Source organism: Typopeltis vanoorti, chromosome 9, assembly GCF_054136105.1.
Source record: "Typopeltis vanoorti isolate ZY-2024b chromosome 9, IOZ_Tvanoo_1.0, whole genome shotgun sequence".
NCBI classification, from domain to species: domain Eukaryota; kingdom Metazoa; phylum Arthropoda; class Arachnida; order Uropygi; family Thelyphonidae; genus Typopeltis; species Typopeltis vanoorti.
Genome location: NC_143557.1, coordinates 91,482,350 through 91,503,617, shown reverse-complemented (window position 1 = coordinate 91,503,617; position 21,268 = coordinate 91,482,350). Strand labels below are relative to the sequence as shown.

The following is a 21,268-nucleotide window of genomic DNA, read 5'->3' as shown; positions in this document are numbered from 1 at the left end:
TTTTATTCATTTTGTGTGGCTATATATAAATGGATACATCTCTAAGCGCATGGTTGTGTGCTGAAAAATATGTACTCTTTCTCAGCATGCATTCCTGACTTAAAGACAAATTGCCAATGAGTGTGGTGTTGGTTTGGCTACTGTTAATGTGATTTTAAAGAGGTTTAGGAAGACAAGAACCTTTTCTCCTGACAGAAAAGGAAAATGTGGGCAAAAAAGGAAAACTACACTTACTCAAGATCCTTTACTAGTTAGCAACATCTGGTAAGAAGAGTGTTGATCTTTGGTTGAAGGTAATATAAAGGAGAGTTTATTGAAAGGATAGAAATTAAGCATTAAGATATGTTTTTTAAGGACCTTCGAAATTGTTTTGGAGATTTCAGCAATGTATGGAATTGACTCTATGTACAAGGTCGGTGTTCTTAGGAACAGGTTTGAATGTATTAATGATGCCCTAGATTTTCTCTGGAACTAAGCTGTTCTCCTGCATATTACCTTGATAGTGCCAGGTTTTAGTTTAAGGACAGATGAGTTGAGCCCCTGAGGTGCTCAACAAAAGTACAGGAGTAGCGAACCTGAGATATCTAGTGTTGGACTTGGTCTTGCTTCATGCAATATACTTCTGATATGTTATCTGTAGACTCTGGTAATATACTGTAGGTAATATAACATGTAATATACACATTACCTGTATACTAGTCGCTACTCTTTTTACTCTCTTGAGTTCTTTTTGCTCCTTACCTCCATTGCTATTAGAGTATTCAAGGGCTACAGATGAACCTTTTCATTTTCACTTGTTTTTGTCTCAACCTCTCCCGATCCACTTGGACATATTTTGAGGTCTGGGTCAGGCAGGATGATGTGTAGAAGGTGGCAGTAGAAGAACCCCCACAAGTTAATGACAGCATTCCTAAGCCCAGTAAGTGGGGGTTACTGCCTTGGCATCAGGTGGCAACCGGCTGTAAAACTAAATCCATTAACTAAAACTCCCTGGTTATGAAAAGTAGAACAAAATGAGCAAATAAAAATGCTAGGGCATTCCCTCCCCCCTTTCAAGGATGGAAATGACAGAGAAATACAAGAAATATTAGGCATATCCCCCCCCCCCCCCCAGTAGCAATGGAGTGGTCAATCTGGCCCAATGACAGATAATAAAATTGCAGATAGCAACCTGGAATGTGGGCATTATGACTATACACTGTACTTAATTAGGTTGAGTTTTAAATCAAGGACTCATCAACATTTGTTGTATTCAGGAGTCAAAATGGAAGGGATCGAAATCAAGGAATATTGGAAATGGATGCGAACTCATCTACCATGGCAAGGTAGCAAATCATAATAGAGTCAGCATGGCATTCAACAGTGAACTTCAGGAGCATATTGTGGACGTTACTCAAATAAGTAATTGCATAATCACTGTTAAATTAGCCCTCATAAGCAACCATGTATGAACATTATCTTTGCTTACCCCGCAAACTGACTGCAGTGACCTAGAAAAAGCAGCTGTTCTGGAATGATCTTGATGATTGCCTGCAGTCTATATCAGCAAATGAAATAAAATATATAGGTGGTAATTTCAACGTCCATGTAGGAAGGACCAGTGAAACTTACCAAAGAGGTCATGGTAACCAAGGTTATGGGTCTATAAACCCACAGGGTGAAGTTATACTGTGCTTTGCATTAATGTATGATTTAGCAATTGTTAATACCTTCTTCACGAAACCTGCAGAACACCTTATTACATATAAAAGTAACAATGTAAGCACTCAAATTGATTATATTATGGCAGACCACCTGTCCCTCAAGTCAGACTGCAAAGTAATACCAGGAAAACCATGCAACACAGACTGCTGTTAGCAAAGTTTCTGATGCTGAACCCACTGAATGGCTCATAGAGAAAAGATTTTTAAGCTCCAATGGCATAAACTTGACCAGCAGCAGCAGGGACAAAATCTGTGTGCATATCTTGTGGATTACGTACATCGAGAGGGACTCTAGTTGAATAAAATATGGGATGACTTCCAACCATATTGCACTTAACAGACCACACCATTTAGGCATATCAAAGGGGGACTATAAATGGCAGCAAGGAAACCATATGGTGGAAGTAAGAAGTAAAAGACAAGCTTCATAATAAGAAACTCCATTTCAAACAATGTCAGCAAATTAAAACTGAAGAAGAAGACTGCATTGTATATCAGGCAACAAAGAAAGATGCAAGAAGAACTGTAGTACAAGCAAAAGCTAGTAGTGCAGATAATTTTTATGCACAACTTGAAATGGCCAAAAACAACAAGGAAATCTTCAAGATTGCAAAACATAGTAGTTCAAAAGACATCAAGGAAGTCAAATACATAAAGAATGAACAGGGATATTACTGACATAGAATGAGGGCATAAGACAGAGATGGAAGGAGTATTACCGTCACCTGCCAAATGAAACCTACCCTAGCAAAGTTCTTCCCTGACTACCAACAACAAAAGGTCAGGCAGATCACAGAATCACAAGTAACAAGAGCAATTGACAAAATGGCAAACAATAAAGCCACGGGACTTGATGATATCCCAGCTGAATTGTAGAAAAGATTGGATGTGGTAGGTGTAACCTTCCTGATTTATTCGTATGGAGTTTCCTCCCTTTTCTCCCCCTGTTGACGCCCAAGACCGGCTAACTTGGCTATGGCTGACGAAGATCCTTAAGCTCCTCACATTGGCGATGGGAATCGAACCCAGGACACTCCTTCCCCTGGCATATGGTTGCGAAGCGCATAGCCACTAGGCTAACCGCATGGACACCTTCCTCATAAATCTTTTTGATAGGATCCTTGAGAGAATGCCAGATGAGTGGAGAAAAAGCTATTTGATACCATTCTATAAAAATAAAGATGCATGACTATGAGAATAGAGCTGTAAAACTCATCTCTCACCCATTTAAAATATGGGAACAAGTGCTTAATCAGAGGTTTCAGGAGTTAACAAATGTTGCTGAAAATCAATGCAGGTGTATCTCAGGAAAATCCTCAATTGATGACATACACTCAATCAGAAATTTATGAGAAAGGCACAAAGATAAAAAAAAAATAAAATAAAATAAAAATCCTGCACCTAGCATTTATTGACCTCATAAATGCCTTTGATCGGGTTCCACAGAAATTAATATGGCAAGCATATATCACAGAAGGTCCCAGAATATTATATTAATCAAGTGAATGATTAATATCAGTGTTATAATAATATAACACTGGAATATCACAGCCAAAGTGAGAAGTCTAGCAGGAACCAGCGAAGAATTACACATCAAGGTGGGAGTACATCAAGAAACAACAAGAACATTTCGGTGATACGCTATGTGTCACTGAAATGAAGATGTTGTGGTAGGCCAGAATAGTTACCATGCCAGATGAAGTGCATAATGGACACATCTGTGGGAGCTTCAAAGTCAGATCTATCAGTCCGATAAAATAACTGCATGCTGACTTAGATGGAATAGATATGATATGCCCTGTAGATCACATGGTAATGGAAGTGTGTATGGAACCAAGGGGATGTGGTAGACCCTGTTTAACATGGATGGCCCTTATAGAAAAAATAAATAAAAAAGACCTCCAAACTGCCCATTTGGAGACATTGACACCCCAGGGACAGAATATCCTGGTGACTATGGACTAGGAGAGCTGACCCCAACTGAAAATGGGATAATTGCAAGGAAAGAGAAGAAGAGAGTCTTTAAATGGAGAAGGAGAAGAAAAAAAAGCCATATTATATGCAATGCATCTTGCTCTCTCTCTCTCTCTCTCTCTCACACACACAGACACCATTAGAATAAACTGTCAAAATGCTCTGACCAAAGCTCATATACATAGCTGTTATTCTTTTGAAGGAAATTTGCAGTAGAAACAAAGAATCCACTATAATTAACTATAGTCCCTATGAGATTGTTATAGCAAGTGTCAACTTCATCAATTTAGTAAATTTATTTTTCATCTTCACCATATTCAGGGTCATACTTACACTTTTCTGAAGGACTAGAGTGCTCCAGGGCTGCTCCTCATTGTTTTGGGCCCTTAAATTGGCCTTAATTTTTCAGGGCTCCCCCCCCCCAGCTAGAACTTCATGTGCCTGTGCATAAGTACAGCGCTGACCATATTCAGTCTAAGTTAATGAATTAAAATAAGGTATTTTATTTGAAAAAATAGTAGAATTATATAGAATTTCTTTTGCTTACTATTAAGGGACTTTCTATTAGAGGTAGATGTGCATTTTCAGTTGAATGAGTTTAAGATAGGCATTATAGTTAGTATAGGCTCTGAGTGAGTCTTCTGACTCCATGCAGGATGCCAGTATAGTAGTAGCAGAAGAAATAATAGAATCCTCCCACTCCCCACTCCTGCTTGTTGATAGTGGGCAACCACCAATCATTGGTAGTTGAGAAGCATCACTTTATTTTTCATGATAATATTTTCAACATTCACATAAACATGATCCAAGCTCAGACTTATTTACAAGAGTATACTGGTAATTAAATCTCCATTGTTTGAAATATTCATATTTATTCGAAAGGGATTTTCTGGATATATCTACTAGATTTTTCATATGATTATTAATGTACTGCTTACCGGCATCAGTTTAGGTCGGCATGAAATTGTGTCCCTTATTAGTCATTGCATTAAATGCCAATAGAAAAATGGGAAACATACATCGCAGTTAATGATACTTTCATTATTATTATTATTATTACGTGACACCTCCAGGGAGTCCAGGTACTCATCACAGGAGGGCACTCCACTCAACCTCACTAAATACATCTCACCCTCTCTGCTACTACTTGATTCTCCTACTACAACATGCTACCATCAAATGCTACCTACTGCCCATCATCCTCATCACCAACAACATTATTTTTTTTGTCTGTAAATTGCATGTGTTCTGAAGGCCGATTTGTCTATATGTGGGATGAAAAACCCGAGTTTCTGGGAAAAAAAAAAACCATGCCACCTCTATATGAGATTGGGTAACTTACCTTCAATTGAAAAATCCCATATAAAGATCTCCCTCTTCACAGGGACGAGGACATACACATATGTATATTAATGCTAATGTTCGAAAGTCATTGATGTTAACATTCCCTAGTTATTGTCAACATTAACTGAATCATATTGTTAAAGTATGAAAAAAAAATATTATTTCTCACTTTAACTAGTTAATGTTCACATTAACAGGTAGAGCATAGTATATGTCCGAAAAATCATTAAAATTAGCTGCCCGTGCATGCCCGTTTACTGTTCTGCATCCAGAATCCCAGCAAATGTCTGTTGTCAAAAAGTAGAGTTAACGAGTGCACGTGTGAATTGCAGTTATTAAAAAAATTATTTACCCTTATAAAAACCAGAAGTGATGAGTTTAGTACAAACAGACATGAAAGAAAAGTTTTATGCTATATTTTTAAAGCAAGATTTTAAATTAAATAGTTTTGTGATAATGAAAGAAAAATATTGGTTGCTGATAGAAAATGTTAAATGAATCAAATCCACAAATAACGAAACCTAACTATAGTCATTGTTTATTCCTCAAGGTCTTCAATTCTTCAAGGTCTTAACAGCAAAGTAGATCTTCAAAACATATACAACTAATAAAAGTGTTTTTCAGAAAAATCATAGGTATTTCAATCAACTTTATAATTACCCCCCCATAGCTACATATTACTTGTACAAATTGTACAAATTACTACCAAACGTTACACAAATAAGATATAACTTGTATAGTAAATTGCATACATAAAACACACATTATACAAGAAGAAGAAGATAGGTACTCATTAGGTAATCTTTGTGTGTTTGAGATAAAATTCAAATTGTTTTGCATTGCATTCATTTGACTCTTCTGTTTAGAAAGATTAAAATGAAATGTTAGTATGCCCTGATCATTATAATTGTAATCAATTGTATAATTGTAATGTTATAATTGTAATCATTATCATTGTAGGACTAGGTGCAGCTCGAGTGAGAGATCTTTTTAAAGAAGCTGGAAAGCGAGCTCCATGTATAGTGTACATTGATGAAATTGATGCTATAGGTCGTAAAAGAAGTTCAATGTATGTTTAGTTTATATGTATTTAGTTCAACGTATGCTACTGTTTATATATATTTTGTTACTATAATTCATTATCATTTCCAGATAGGTTCCACAAGGGATGTACAGGATATTATTACAGCAGTACACAATTACATTTGCATTTTTATGAGCTTCCTATCAAGCATTTTTCTACAAATTAATTAGTTATTTATCATGTTGTCTCCATTACAGTTAGATATTACATTCATTTTCTAAAGCAGCGTTTCTTAAACTGTGTTTCATAGAACCCCGTGTTTTCACAAAAACTTCTAAGGGATCTTCAGAACATACAGACATTTAGACTTGTATTTGATATAGTTTCTGAAGAAACCTCCACTGATTGAAAAATATATATACTAATTTTTATTAAATTCATTTATTATTAAAATAGTCATGTTACTCTATTAATTTTATTATTATTATGTATCATATTTTCTCGATTAAATATTTTGCAGATAATGTTTCATTGTCATAATTCTTTTCTAATATTTGAATTTTCATATGGGTTTCATGAAAAAGAAATATTTTGATGTAGGTTTCCAGTCTCAGAAAGTTTCTGATGACTGTTCTAAAGCATTATTAACTAGACCATTCTACCTGGATCTTGGTGTTCCTCTCTACTCTTTATTTTGTCATCCTGGACATTTATTAAACACCTGTCTTCCTGATCTAATTATTCGTACACATTTTTAAGTATTGATGATGTCAAGTTTCTTTTAAATATCTTCATTTTAAAATGAAGATGCCTGGTTGGTCAAGTGATTATCATACCTGCTTTCCAACCGAGGCTGTGGGTTTGAATCCCACAGTGGGCATGGATGTTTGTGATTGTCTTTAGGCATTAGATGAATTTCATTGCCTGGTATGAGACCACTGCCTTACTCATTGGAGGATTCAAGTACCTTAAAAAGTTCTATTTGGTACCCTAGAGCAAGGTTTCTTGGAAAAAAATTATAAAATGTATAAGAAATATAAAATATTATAATAATTAATAAAAATAGAAAAAAAAATCCTAGCCTACTAAGCCTTGAAGAATAACAACAATTTAATTATTACTAAAGCTGATGAGGGAAAAGCTGTTGTTCAAGATAAAAGAGAATATGATAGAAAAATATCCCTGTTACTTTGAAACTATTCAACTTATAGGCCCCCTCACATCTGATCCTACCTGTAGTCAGTTAAACAGACTTAATTCTCTTGACGATGATGTTTCTAATTGGGATGAAAAACAAAAGAAAAAGCTTAACATCATCCACCTATTATACAGTTTTCCGAAAGTTCGTAAACTAGGTACTCCATTAAGACCCAGTTGTTGACTGTAAGTCCCACTAAAATTCATATCCAATTTACTTGCTACTTCAACTAGAAGAACTGCTACTTATATAAAAAAACACTTTGGATTTTAAAAATAAAATTTCTGATCTTCATCTGGATGCTTCTGATATTATGATCAGTTTAGATGTTGTATCCTTGTTTACTAATATTCCTATGTTGGATGCCATTGAATTACTTTAGGAGGAATTTCCTTCAGATGTTGTCAAATTATTTGATTTTGTTATACATTCTGGTTATTTCTCCTGTAAAAACAAATTATATCAGTAAATCAAAAAACAGCCATGGGCAATTCCTGTTTCTCCTACTATTGTCAACTTCTTCATAGAACACTTTGAACATCGTATCTTTGATAACATTTCACCTAGAACTACACATTGGTTCAGATATGTAGATGATATTTTTTCAATTTGGAATCTTTTCCTCTGAGTTATGGCAGTTTCTTTCCAAATTAAATTCATTTCATCCCAAAATCCAATTTACCTCTTAGAAGAAGAAGCAAATAACTAATTAGCCTTTTTAGATCTTGTAATTCTTTGTCAACTGAATGGAAGCTTAAAATTTTCAGTTTTTTGCAAGAAGACTCATACAGGCCATTATATCCATTCTCAAGCTAACAGCATCCTAGTAAAAAGGCTGGAACTATTAAAAATTTAGTACATTGTGCTCATTCTTTATATTCTTGAGGCGAACTTTTACAGAAAGAATATCCAACTTGTTCTTGTTATCAAATGGTTTTAAGGTAGCAAGGCTTATACTTTGGTCATACATAACTGGTAATTAACTTAAGGAATTTACAACGCATAAAATGGATATTAATTAAAGGAAACTTTAATGAATACTTTCAATATTTCGGCAACGTTATGTTGCCATCTTCAGGAACATACAAAGATGGTATGTGCACGCAGGCACTAACAAAAGCAAATGAGGAAGAAGGCAAGAAACTAATATTGTTCCGAAAGTCCTAATGGTGCCCCCTAGCAGGCTAACTGGGTTGTCTTGGCCGTTGGACTGAAGTTCTCATGATGCAAGTCTCCCAAATTTGGGGCAGTCTCATGCACCCAAATTTGTTGGGGTTTGGAATGTTTTTTAGAGCTGCTGATGATTCCATGAATAATCTTTCGTACTTGAACTTGCTGCAGTGTATTATTTTAGTTTTCTTCCAACGAATTCTATGGCTGGTATCTATGGCATGGTCTACAAGCCAAGAGTGGCTGTACTGGTGAAACCAGATGTAGTCTTTGTGTTCTGAAATCCTGATATTCACTGCCCTGCCTGTTTGGCCAAAGTAGGACAATTTACAGCTGCAAGGGACCTGGTATACACCAGGTAGGTCTAGGGGGAGTGGTTGGTCTTTGATAGAGTGGATACGGGATGCCAACTTTTTATATGGTCTATAACAAGAAGTTAGGTCATTTTTTTTTTTTTTGAGGATATTGGTTATTTTCTCAGAGGTGCCCCGGATGTTGGGGGATGGTGATAAATTTAGTATAATCTTTATTGTGAAGGGGGGAGGTGAGGTTGTGGTTTACTGGTTTTAGTATTTTTTGGGAGTTGTAGCCATTGGCTAAGAAAATGTTAAGGATGTAGTCCCCACCCCCAAGACAACAATATGGTGTTATTAAAACACTATATAACAGGACAAAATTAATCTGCTCAGATGACGATGCCCTAACCACTGAACTAAACCACATCCTTAACACTTTCTTAACCAATGGCTACATTCCCCAAAAAATACTAAAACCAGTAGCCCCCCCCCCCTTTCACAATAAAAATTACACTAAATCTATCACCATCCCCTACATCTGGGCACCTCTGAGAAAATAACCAAAAACCAAATAACCTCAAAAAAAAAAATATGACCTAACTTCTTGTTGTAAACCATATAAAAAGTTGGCATCCCTTATCTGCTCTATCAAAGACCAACCACTTCCCCTAGACCTACCTGGTGTATACCAGGCCCCTTGCAGCTGTAAATTGTCCTACTTTGGTCAAATAGGCAGGACAGCGAATATCAGGATTTCAGAACACTAAGACTACATCCAGTTTCACCAGTACAGCCACTCAGGGCTTGCGGACCATGCCATAGATATCCGGCATAGAATTCATTGGAAGAAAATTAAAATAATACACTGCAGCAAGTTCAAGTACGAAAGATTATTCATGGAATCATCAGCAGCTCTAAAAAACATTCCCAACCTCAACAAATTTGGGTGCATGAGACCGCCCCAAGTTTGGGAGACTTGCATCATGTGAACTTCAGCCCAACGGCCAAGACAACCCAATTAGCCCACTGGGGAGGATTTTAGGAGCAATATTAGTTTCTTGCCTTCTTCCTCATTTGCTTTTGTTAGTGCCTGCGTGCACATACCATATTTGTACGTTCCTGAAGATGGCAACGTGACGTTGCTGAAATATTGAAGATATTCAATATTTAAAATTTCCTTTAATTACCGTATTTGCCAGCGTATAGGACGCACCCCTTTTTTGTACACATTTTTTAGGAAAAACTTTATTACTGAATATTATAATGAATTTACAGTATTTCAAATATAAAGTAATAAGTGGGTCTACTTTCAACAAATACCTAATCTAACTAGGAAAGAGTACCCACCTTTTAATCGTCAAAACCCAGAAATTCATCTCCAGAGCTAAACGAAGAGACACTTGAAACCTCTTCTAAATCAGAATCCGAGTCCTCATACAACAAATTGTCCTCTGTACCATCCAGTGGATTACTAATTCCACACTTCTTAAATGATTTAGCCACTGTCTCAGTTTTCACAGCATCCCATGAAGCTTTGACCCACTCTCAAACTTGTGAAATGCTAGGCTCCTTCCTTGTTTGTGATAGCATTACCTCAAAATCTGAAGACTGCATCCAGCTGTTCCACTTCTCCTTCATAAATCCCTTAAATAGTTTATTAATGCAGACATCTAAAGGTTGAAGCTGAGTAGTTAGACCTCCTGGAATTACATCACCTGAGTTTTCAATTCCTTGAGTTTATTTGTAACATCGTCTGGTCTGTGAGAACGAAACCGATCCCATACCTAGCATGGCAGACTTCTTCAACAGTCCACCAGGGCGCCTAGACCAAATTTTATCTATCCATAACTTCATTCCTCCTCCATCCATCCAGCCTTTTGCGTGAACATGTACAAACACTCCTTTAAGCAGTTTTTCTTTGGGTAGCGTTTTCCTTTTAAAAATCAATAGTGGCGGCAATTTTGTCCCATCAGCACAGCAGGATAAAACAACCATGTAGTGAGTTTTTTCATGCCCGGAAGTTTTAATAGTAACACTTTTAGTGCCCTTGGAATCTACAGTTTTGTTTGAGGGCACATCAAAAGTCATTGGAACCTCGTCCATGTTTCCTATTTGCGCAAGTTCAAAATTTTCTCGTTTCCTTGTGTTAATGAGGAATCGATGAAATTCATTCATTTTTTCTTCATATTCAGCTGGCATCTTTTGTGATATTTTTGTTTTAGTTTGCATACATAGCTAGTTTCTCTTCATGAATCTTGAACACCATGATGTTGATCCAGTAAAGTTGCCAATCCCTCTGTTAGTGGCTATTGTTTTTGCTTGATGAATAATCATTTTTGTAGACACTGAAAGTCCCTCTTTTCTGTGGTGTAAAATTCAAGTATTCAGCTTTGCCTTAAGTTTTGGCCATTTTGCAGTTCCACTCCTCAGGTTATGTTTATTGTGAGTTGCTTTTTTTTAAATCCTCTTCCTGATTCCACCAAGTTCTTATCTTTTTCTCAGTTGGGGTGGTCCGAAATGCCTCTCTGCCATCCCTGTTTCCATGTTCTTTAGCATACAAAATCACACGTAGCTTGTATACAATATTGTAACAATGCCGACGTTTTTCAGCCATAATTTGCCAAGAAATTTAGAGAAAATTTAACGGCAGAAATTTATCATGTTCACAACTGCGACAACAATTGGAAAGTTTAAACGAACAGGACACAGCTGTGATCGTCGATGACAGCGCATCCGCATCCACTGAATTCTATGTCAGTGTTTCTCAAAGTGTGGTACGCGTACCCCCGGGGGTACGTGAAAGGTCTTCAGGGGGTTCTGCGGCAATTTTTGGCTATGCATCATTAATGCATAGAATCAAATTCAATGTATCCGTGAAGTTCGAGATCGTAAAATTTTCCTATTGTATCACTGAATAAGGTACAGAGACATCTGCAGGCTGTGCAATATGTTTCTCAACAAACAGTGCAATTAGAGACAACAGGATAAAAACGGCACTAACTAATGAATCGTATATCCCTCTCCCACAGAAAATGCTAAATGACTCGAGCAAAAACCATATGTTGCCGGTGCAACATATGGTTTTGTTTGAGTGAACATGTTAAAATGAAGAAATATATAGTGAATGTGTTTCAGATATTATACAAGGAATTCGGTTGAAGAGAATTAGCATTTCAACTCAACTGTTGGCTTGTCTTTGTCATTTAGTAGCATGATCTTTTGTTAATACCGCACCAATCATATGAACGTGGATGTCTGAAGTTTGAGAAACACTGCTCTACGTAACTGGAATGCTCTCACACACCACAAGGAAACAATAAAGAAATCGCGTAACTCAGAACAGAGAAAATTTCCAGAAATGAAAATAATAAAAAACTGAGTATCAGTGTATAAGACACACCCTGTTTTTCAGATCTATTTTCGAAGAAAAAAAGTGCGTCTTATACGCTGGCAAATACAGTATATCTGTTTTATGCATTGTAAATTCCTTAAGATAATTACCAGTTACAAATGGTTTTAAGGATTATCCTTTCATCCAAAAAGCTTTTAACAGTTATGGTATCTCTACTTCCTCCTATACAGAAGAAATAACTCATTCCTATCCTGTATGTGCCAGGCATTTCTGTATGCATAGGGAAAGTCTTAAAACCAGTGAACATTTTTGTTGCCTTCTGTCCCATTGGGAAAAATCTTCACCTTTGTCGATTCGCTGACCCTTGAACAATGTAGGGTGTTAGGGGCACCAATTCCCCCCCCACACACACACACGCATTATTCGAAAATCCGCATATAACTTTTGACTCCCCAAAAACTTAACTACTTACTGTTAACCAGAAATCTTATTGATAGCATAAACAGTCGATTAACACATATTTTGTATGGTATGTATGTATTATATACTATATTCTGACAATAAAGTAAGCTAGTGAAAAGAATGTTATTAAAGAAAATCATAAGGAAGTGAAAATACATTTACTTTACTGTATACCGTAAGTTTACGTCATCTGTTTACAAGATGAATCGTATGTCTGTCAGTACCTACATCAATATTGTCTTATGTGATACAAAACACTGTTGATGTTATATGTATTACTAACACTGGACATTAAAAATGAAAAGATAATGTGAAAAAGAATTTCATATTCTATTTAGAATTGTCTGTTGCTGTTTAATTGGATTTTCTATGATCCTGTACTGAATATGCTTATGACACTTAGGCGACAATTTTTCAAATAAGTATTCTTATGAGTTTTCTTCCATTTATGTATTGCTTTTCAATTATGAGACAAGTGCTCCATTTATATAATGCTGCATTTGCTCATACGATGCTTTTCAATCATGGCTTATTTTTATTTATACAGCACCATATTCACTCATGCAACAGTTTTAGTGCATCAGTTGATGCCCTAAAATTTTTCATGTTTTAGGGCATCAACTGTTTTCAGTGAGTTTTCATGAACTGTTTCTGTTGCTCCATGTTTGCGTGTTTTGCTGTGAATTATATGAACTGTTTATAGCTTTTATTTCTTATTAATAATGGCAGATAAAATTCAAAGTAGGGTGTTGTTGCTTCCATTGAAAAGAAAAAGATGCCTTAACTTGTTACATTCCATACTAAGATTGAAATTATTATTAAATTTAGTGATGATGGTGTATTGAATAGAGACTACAGTTGTTACAAACAGAGATAAAGTTCTTAGTGAAGTAAAAAGTGCTACACTAGTTTATTTGTAAATGTGACAATCTTATTGCTGAAATGGAAAAACTTTTAATGGTGTAAATTGATGACCAAACTGGTTGGTGTGTTCCCTTAAGCTAAGCTATTCAGAATAACTTTTTCATTTTTGAAAAAAATAAAATGATGCAGATAAATAGATCAGAACTACTGAGAATGGAGAGAGGAGTGATTTCAAGTGTAGCTTTGTCGTGGATCCCAAAAGGAAAAAGGAAAAGAGGGAAGGCCTAAACTAACATGGCAAAGATGGGGGGGGGGGAAGAAGAAGAAGGGTGGCAACTTAGGATTGCTGGAGAGCAGCAGGATTAATTGCAAAAGAAGATTAACTGCAGGAGATGGATCTCGGCCCTCTGTGCTATGTGACACAAAGAGGATAGGTATTATGTGTTTTGGGATCAAATTTGCTGAATTTGTGATTATAAAGTTGAATTTCTTCTATTGGGGGAGGGGAGATAACCCTACTTGTCTGTCCAAAAATTGACTGATTTTGTCAATTTTTGGACAGACAAGTTAAAGAAAAATTGTCCAAATTTTTCAGTAACGGTCTTTCTTCTGCAGGCTTAGCATCATGAACGTTACTATAAAGCTATGGCACCATATATCATTATTATTGTTAAATCAGTATCTCCATGGAGTTTGAAGACGTCACAAGAGGCTTACACTAACAATTATTCACACAATGCCTAGCATATCTACATATTCTCCTTAAAGTGGATATGCTCTCATAACTGCCTCTGGCAATCCATTGCAATATACAGTTGACTTTCACTATAACAAACTTGTAGTGACCAGAAATAGCTTGATTTAGTGGATAGTTTGTTATATTTCTTTTCATCATACCATTGTACTTAACGACTTTGTTTGGTACTTTTCAATAGTTTGTCGTAGTATGTGTTATAGTGAGAGTCAACTGTATATGTGTGTATATATATATATATATAAAACACAACACAATAAATACTTACTTTCTATCTGTACATCATTTTTGACAGGGATCCTTTTTTTTTTTTTTTCATGCATACGTACATACATAGGAATGCTGAAGGAGCTACAGGAGAAGAGGAGCAGACCCTTAATCAGTTACTGGTAGAAATGGATGGTAAATATTTTGAATAAATTATTTTATTAATTTTATTGTATCTCATTATGTCATGAATGTTTGCTAATATCTTTAGGTGACAGATGGTTTTTATTTCACAGTGTGAGATTCATCTGCTATTAAAAGTGATCTAAGCCAAAAGAATAAAATAAATAAAGAAAAGAAAAGAAAAATGAACAATGTTGGGTCTTAAGAACAGGATTTCCAAATTATATAACACTAGCCTAGTGTTATATAATAGTGTTATATAATTATATATAATTTTTTGTTCAGACTTTTTTTTTTAAACTAATAGAAAAATACAACTCAATTTCAACAGGTATGGTAGAATAAATTCATCCAAAATTTGGAAGACTTATTTTAAGACTGTCTTCAGCTATTGTGCTGAAAATAGTCTTAATTTTTTTCTCCTTGCAGACAACTTTGTCAAATGTCTGTCTTGCTGATCTTTCACTGTGTTCTTCATTGTCTGCCAGTTAGTCTGCAAAGTTTTATTGAATAATGTTTGTATATATTTGAGTCTAAAGTTCATCTATGAAAGCTGCTCAAGTTTGTTTTTGTATGTAATTTTCTTTTCAATATGAAATTCATTTTTATACATTCAAAGATGAACTGTAGACTCGAATGTACAAATATTATTTAATAAAACACAAATGAGTTTGAAAACAGGAATAAAAACCTTGGAGATTCATTGGCAGAATCCAAAGGAAACCGATTGATTCAGCAAGAGAGGTATGTATTTGGTACAAAATGGCCAGAAAAATGCCCAGAGGAAGACTAAGATCTAAGTGGATTTGATGTACTTGGAATAACCCATAAGCCAGAAATATATTATGTGATGATATTAAGATGGCATATGTATTTTTTACAATCTGCAAGACAGACAGTTATCCTTTCTTCTATTTGCGAATCCAAGCGTAAGTGAACATCTGGTAGTACAACACCAAGGCGACTCGAAGCAAAGGCGGAGCAAGCTCCCTCAATATCCTTGATATTTTCTCATAATGTAAAACATAGCTCCTAGGAGATGTAATACTGCCTTACATTATGAGGAGCGGTCACCCAGACCGGTTTCAACTTTTTTTTTTGAGGTCTCATCAGTGAGTAGGTAGACCTGGATGATATCAAAGTTTAAGTGAAAAGAACTTACATACCTTCACAATACAAATGCCAGAAAGGTGTGCCCGTATATTATAACAAAGATAAAAATCCAAACGGCTATTTTTTCTGGTGAAATTAAATTAAATTAAGGGGATAAAAATCCCTTATTATTTTACAGCCAGTATGCGAAACTCTGAGATCGAAAACTATGATCTAAGAGTTTCATGCCGAAGAACTATCGGCGAATCCAAACGTGAGTGAACACCTGGTAGTACAACACCAGGTATTCCTGGTAGAGTTTCATGCCGATAGTTCTTCGGTATGAAACTCTTAGATTGTAGTTTTCGATCTCAGAGTATCATTTTACAAATCCCTTATCATTTTACAGCCAGTATGCAAATCTCAGAGATTTGCATACTGGCTGTAAAATGATAAGGGATTTTTATCCCCTTAATTTAATTAACTTTGCCAGAAAAAATAGTCGTTTGGCTTTTTATCTTAGTTATAATATATGGGCACACCTTTCCGGCATTCGTATAGTGAAGGTATGCAAGTTCTTTTCACTTAAACTTTGATATCATCCAGGTCTACCTACTCACTGATGAGACCTCAAAAAAGGTTGAAACCAGTCTGGGTAGTGACCTCTCCTCATAATGTAAAGCAGTATTACATCTCTTAGGAACTGTGTTTTACATTATGAGAAAATATCAAGGATGGTGAGGGAGCTTGCTCCACCTTTGCTTGGAGTTGCCTTGGTGTTGTACTACCAGGTGCTTTCTTCTATTTTTCAAATATATCGCCATAATTCTTCTTTTAGAGTCAAAAACAACCAGACCACATTGGACAACTCTTCACAGGACTGAATGAAAGAAAACAGTGATACCACATAGAAGCCATTTACAATTCTTGGAGACTTTTTATCTGCTATCAATATTTCTGTTTTTATTATTAACATCTGATCTAAGTGAGTAAAAGGACTCATCATGGGAGGTACATACTCTCTCTTGTGAACTTCATCTTAAACCCATTCACATTTTACACACTCTCAGGCAATGTGTTCCACTCACTAATCACTTATCATGCAAAGAAACTGTTTCTTGCTCTCCTGCTCATGTCCTCCTTATACAGCTTCCAGGAATGGCCTCTTGTTCTTCTTCTGTCTCCTTCTGCTTTATTAAAAATCTCCTCCAACCCCTCACCAACTTATGTCTCAATCATATCCCCTCTCCTTTTATTCATAAAGCTCAGCAACTTGTAATTCCTCAATCTCTCCTCATATCTGACATTCCATAGACATGACACTGACTTAGTAAACCTTCTCTGGATTCTCTCCAGTATATCCTCATCCACTAAAACCAGTGACCAAATCTGCACACAGTAGTCCATGTGGTCTCAACAAAGCCTTATAACCATAACCTCTTTGCTTCTACATGTTAATATCATCCTCATTATTGCCATAATCTGTTATGATGTCCTTACAATTATAGCAATGTCACCCTTAAACTTTAATTCTCTGTGCACCATTTCTTTCAGTTCTCCCATCTCTTCTGCCTCCTTCAAAATTTCCTCCATAATTGTATACTTTGCCTCAAAACCTTGCTACCAAATTTCAAGACCTCGCACTTGACAACATTAAACCAAAAACTCCACTCACTTGCCCACTCATATAGTCTATCAAGATCATCCTACAAGGCCACGCCTGCTCTACTTCTCATAGTTCTTACAAAATTTGTATCATCAGTAAGCAGCTGCATATCGCCAGATAAGCCAGTTACAAAGCTATTAATGTACAAGTTAAACAATAATAATAATCCCAAAACAGATCCCTGTGACTCTCAACTAGTCACCTTCCTCATTTGGAATACCACTCTGCTATACACAACCTGCTAATATCTGTCTGTCAGCAAATCAGCTATCCAGCTCATTAGTGGTTATCTTATCCCCACTGTTTCAATTTACATATCACCTAGTCATGTGGCAAAGGCCTTCGAAAAACCCAAGTATGCCACTCTATATGCATCATTTTTTAATCAATGAATTTGTCACCTTGTTGTAATACATAAGCAGATTGCTAAAGCATGCCCTCCCCCTTAACAAATGCATGCTGACCATCATAAAGAATACTGCTGTTATCAACCCCTTTCTGAATCCTAGTCCTTACTGACTTCTCTAACACTTCAACAACAGCAACTCCAGATACAGATTGGACTGTAATAATTAGCCTCATTCTCCACCCATTTGTGAAGTGAAGTGGAATAATTTTTCCCACATTTCATTTCTTTGGGACTCTCCCTGTTGCAAGACTCATGTTAAACAGGTGTGCCAAAGTCACTTTAATTTCATAGATCATTCCTTCAAGATATGCGGAAATATATTGTCAAATCCTACTGCTTTATTAATGTCAAGTTTATTTAATTCTTCGTACACATCCTATTCATTCACCATCATTCCCTCTTCCACTATACCCTCTACACTAATAAACTGCTCATTGAATACTTCAAGTATATTCTCTGCATCAGTTACCAATCTTCCAGTGTCATCAACTAGCATCATTCAGGATCATGTGGAGAAATGTTAAGTTATGCATTTTGGTATAAATAGATTACAAGCTATGTACCACATTGATGGAACTAGACTCCAGGCAATAGATGATGCTAGGGATATAGGGGTGGTGGTAGACAGGGAGTTGAAGTTTAGAGGACATATTGCAAAAGGTTGGTCATAAGATTATTTAGTTATTGAAGAACATACTAAGTAGAGATGAGGAAGTTATTCCTCTTTATAAGGACTTGATATATCCACATCTGGATTACTGTGCTCAGGCCTGTGTTTTTTGAGGATGAGGAAGTAGTGGAGAGGATACAGAGGAGAGTAACGAAGATCGTGAATGGTCTTTGGAATGTTCCTATGAGAATAGATTGAGAGTGTGTGGACTACAGAAGTTAGTTGATAGCAAAAAAAGAAGGGTTTTATAGGATTGATGCAAGGGAAATGTTTTGCGATTTGACTAGCAGGGACAGAAGAAGAGGTCATCTCTGGAAGTTGAGTAAAAGTGTGGTTGATAGGAATGTGATGACTAGATTTTGAATTGTGACTGAATGGAATGGGTTGTCAGAGTCGGTTGTTAGCACATTGTCTCTTAATGGGTTCAAAGAGAGGTATGATAGCTTGTATGGATAATTTGGTCTTCTGCAATGAATGAATCTTTGGACTCCATGGAGAGGCCTATACAATAATAATAATAACAGTTTCATCTTCCTTATTTGTGATACTACTGATTAGGGTTTACAGGCGGGAATTTTTTTTTGTTTTCCTGTTCCCGAATCCCAAGAAAATTTGGTCGGGAAATCAGGAAAATTAAAAAAAAAAAAAAAATCAACTAACACCTTTTTATTCCTGTATATAGGGAGTAGGCGAGGCTGTTTTTAACCCTAACTAACTTTTGGAGACTGAGTGGGCAGTTCAATCTCTACTGGTACCCAATCAGAGATAGCTGGCCCAAAGCTATCACTAATTAAGTGGCATGCAGTGAAGAGAGATGGCTCAACAAGTGCCACCATCTCGTGGTCCATAACCCTAACACTCTTATTTAATGTCTGAAATAATGAGGATTCTACAGTCGATTTTCTTGAGTTTACGGGACGAAAAATCTGAGTTTCCAGGAGAAAAAGCCCGCTTGCCCGTGCCAGAGATCGACTAACTCGGGAACTGGTCGAAAAAAGGCTTTGAAAAATTTCTTCTAGTCGCCAACTAGATTCAAAACCAAGAAGTCTTCTTTCGCGCGGTCAAGTGCCGTGGGGTGCAAATGCCACATCCACTGAACTACACAGGCTCTCGGGAAAATTTTTAATAAATTATTTTTTATTAAATCATAAATCATATTTTAATATTTTTTTATAGATTGTCGTCACAATGAGTAAAGAGTATAAAGAATGTTGGGAATATTTTAGAAAAGATAAAGATAACGAATCAGCTCGTTGCCATATATGCTCCAAAACTTTGAATTGCAAAGCATCATCAACCAGCGGTCTACATAGGCACCTAGTATACATTCATGGAATGAAAAGGAAAAAACAGTCTGAATTGAATAATGATGAGCCAATGCCTTCATCTTCTAAGAGACAAACGACAATTTTACGTTATGTCAAGGGACTGGATTTAGAAGAAACCATAAGCAAATTAGCAGCCTTGGATGGTATATCAGTCAACGCCATCACAAAAAGTGAGTTTATTACTGAAAGTTTCACAAGCAAGGAATGCAGTTGCCAAGAAGTCCATCTTCAGTTATGACACTAATACAATTATTATAGTAAAGTGAAACAACTGAACATCCAGAAATTGGAAGTATTCAAATGTGATAATAAAAAACAGAGTATTTCAATAGATGAGTGGACCAGTTGCAAGAATCGCAGATACATGAATGTTCACATATACCACAATGAGACCTCTATGAACCTTGGTTTAATAAGAATACATGGGAACTGTCCTGTGGAAAAAGTGTTATCCTTGCTTCAGGAAAGATTAGAAAACTTTCAGTTAAAACTTGAAAGTGATGTGGTTGCAACTACAAGTGATGGTGCAGCTGTTATGGAAAAATCCAGAAAATTATCACCGACTATTCAACAGTACTGCTTCAACCATGCGCTACATCTAGCTGTAACAAAAGTATTTTATGTAAAAAAGTTGAAAGGTGAAGCATCAGTGACTTGTAGCGGTGATAGTGAATTCAATAGATTCCAAATATGATAAAGATGATAATAGTGATTCTGAGTTAGATGGTGTGGCCCGAGCTGATCAGTATGATTTGCGAGATGATCTATCTTTGGCAATTAGCAGCTTACGAAGAATTATGAAAATATTTAAATATTCTCCAGTAAAAAATTCTCTTTTGCAGCAAGAAATAATCAAGAGTGAAAAGAGAGGAACTAGAAGTCATTTTGGACTGTAAAACATGCTGGAACACACTGGAGAGAATGATAGAGAGATTTTTAAAGATCGTAAATCCGATTAAGACTGTTTTACGAGAGCTGAAACTCGATCACTTATGGAAAGAAGAGTATTATGAAATATTGAGAGGTATGTTGAATTGCTTACAACCTGTAAGATTAGCAGTTGAAGCCTTAAGCAATAGAGAAGCTAATATTCTCACAAGTGAAGGAATTTTTAAGTTCCTGTTCAGTAATTTAGAAAAATTACTGAACAGGAACTGAACAGAATTCTTCAATGAAACAAATTCTTTTAAAGGAAATAAAATTTGAATTGGTTAATCGCGGAAATAGAGATCTTGTGTCTCTCACAAAGTACTTGAGCAACGTTAGGTGTTTATGTGAGATGGAAGAGAATGAATTTTTTGCCTTGTCAAGTAAGAATGAAATTGCACGATTGGCAAAGTCATTAATGGAAAGACTTTTTAAAGGAACATTTACAGCAGAAGAAGTTCCAATAAAAGAAATAAAGGATGTCCTTACAGAGAGTTCTGCCATTAAATCAGAATCTGATCTGAAGAGTGAATTGACTAAAGCAATATCAATTTTGACATCAAAGCCCAGCCCTATGCATGCAGACAAAATATTTGCTTCTATAAGGAAGGAAATGAGCTTATATGAAGCAATGCATTCTCTCAC

The 21,268-nt window shown here is 36.0% G+C and overlaps 1 protein-coding gene across 1 annotated transcript in view; it reads left to right on the top strand.

Annotated features, from left to right (window-relative positions):
* Window positions 1–21,268, top strand: part of Spg7 (SPG7 matrix AAA peptidase subunit, paraplegin) — a 299,389-nt gene that overhangs the window by 145,554 nt on the left and 132,567 nt on the right. Inside the window, exons 10-11 of the mRNA XM_090397373.1 lie at window positions 5,982–6,090; window positions 14,479–14,543. Coding sequence (XP_090253499.1) covers window positions 5,982–6,090; window positions 14,479–14,543 — 174 coding nt within the window. The remainder of the gene's footprint in view (window positions 1–5,981; window positions 6,091–14,478; window positions 14,544–21,268) is intronic.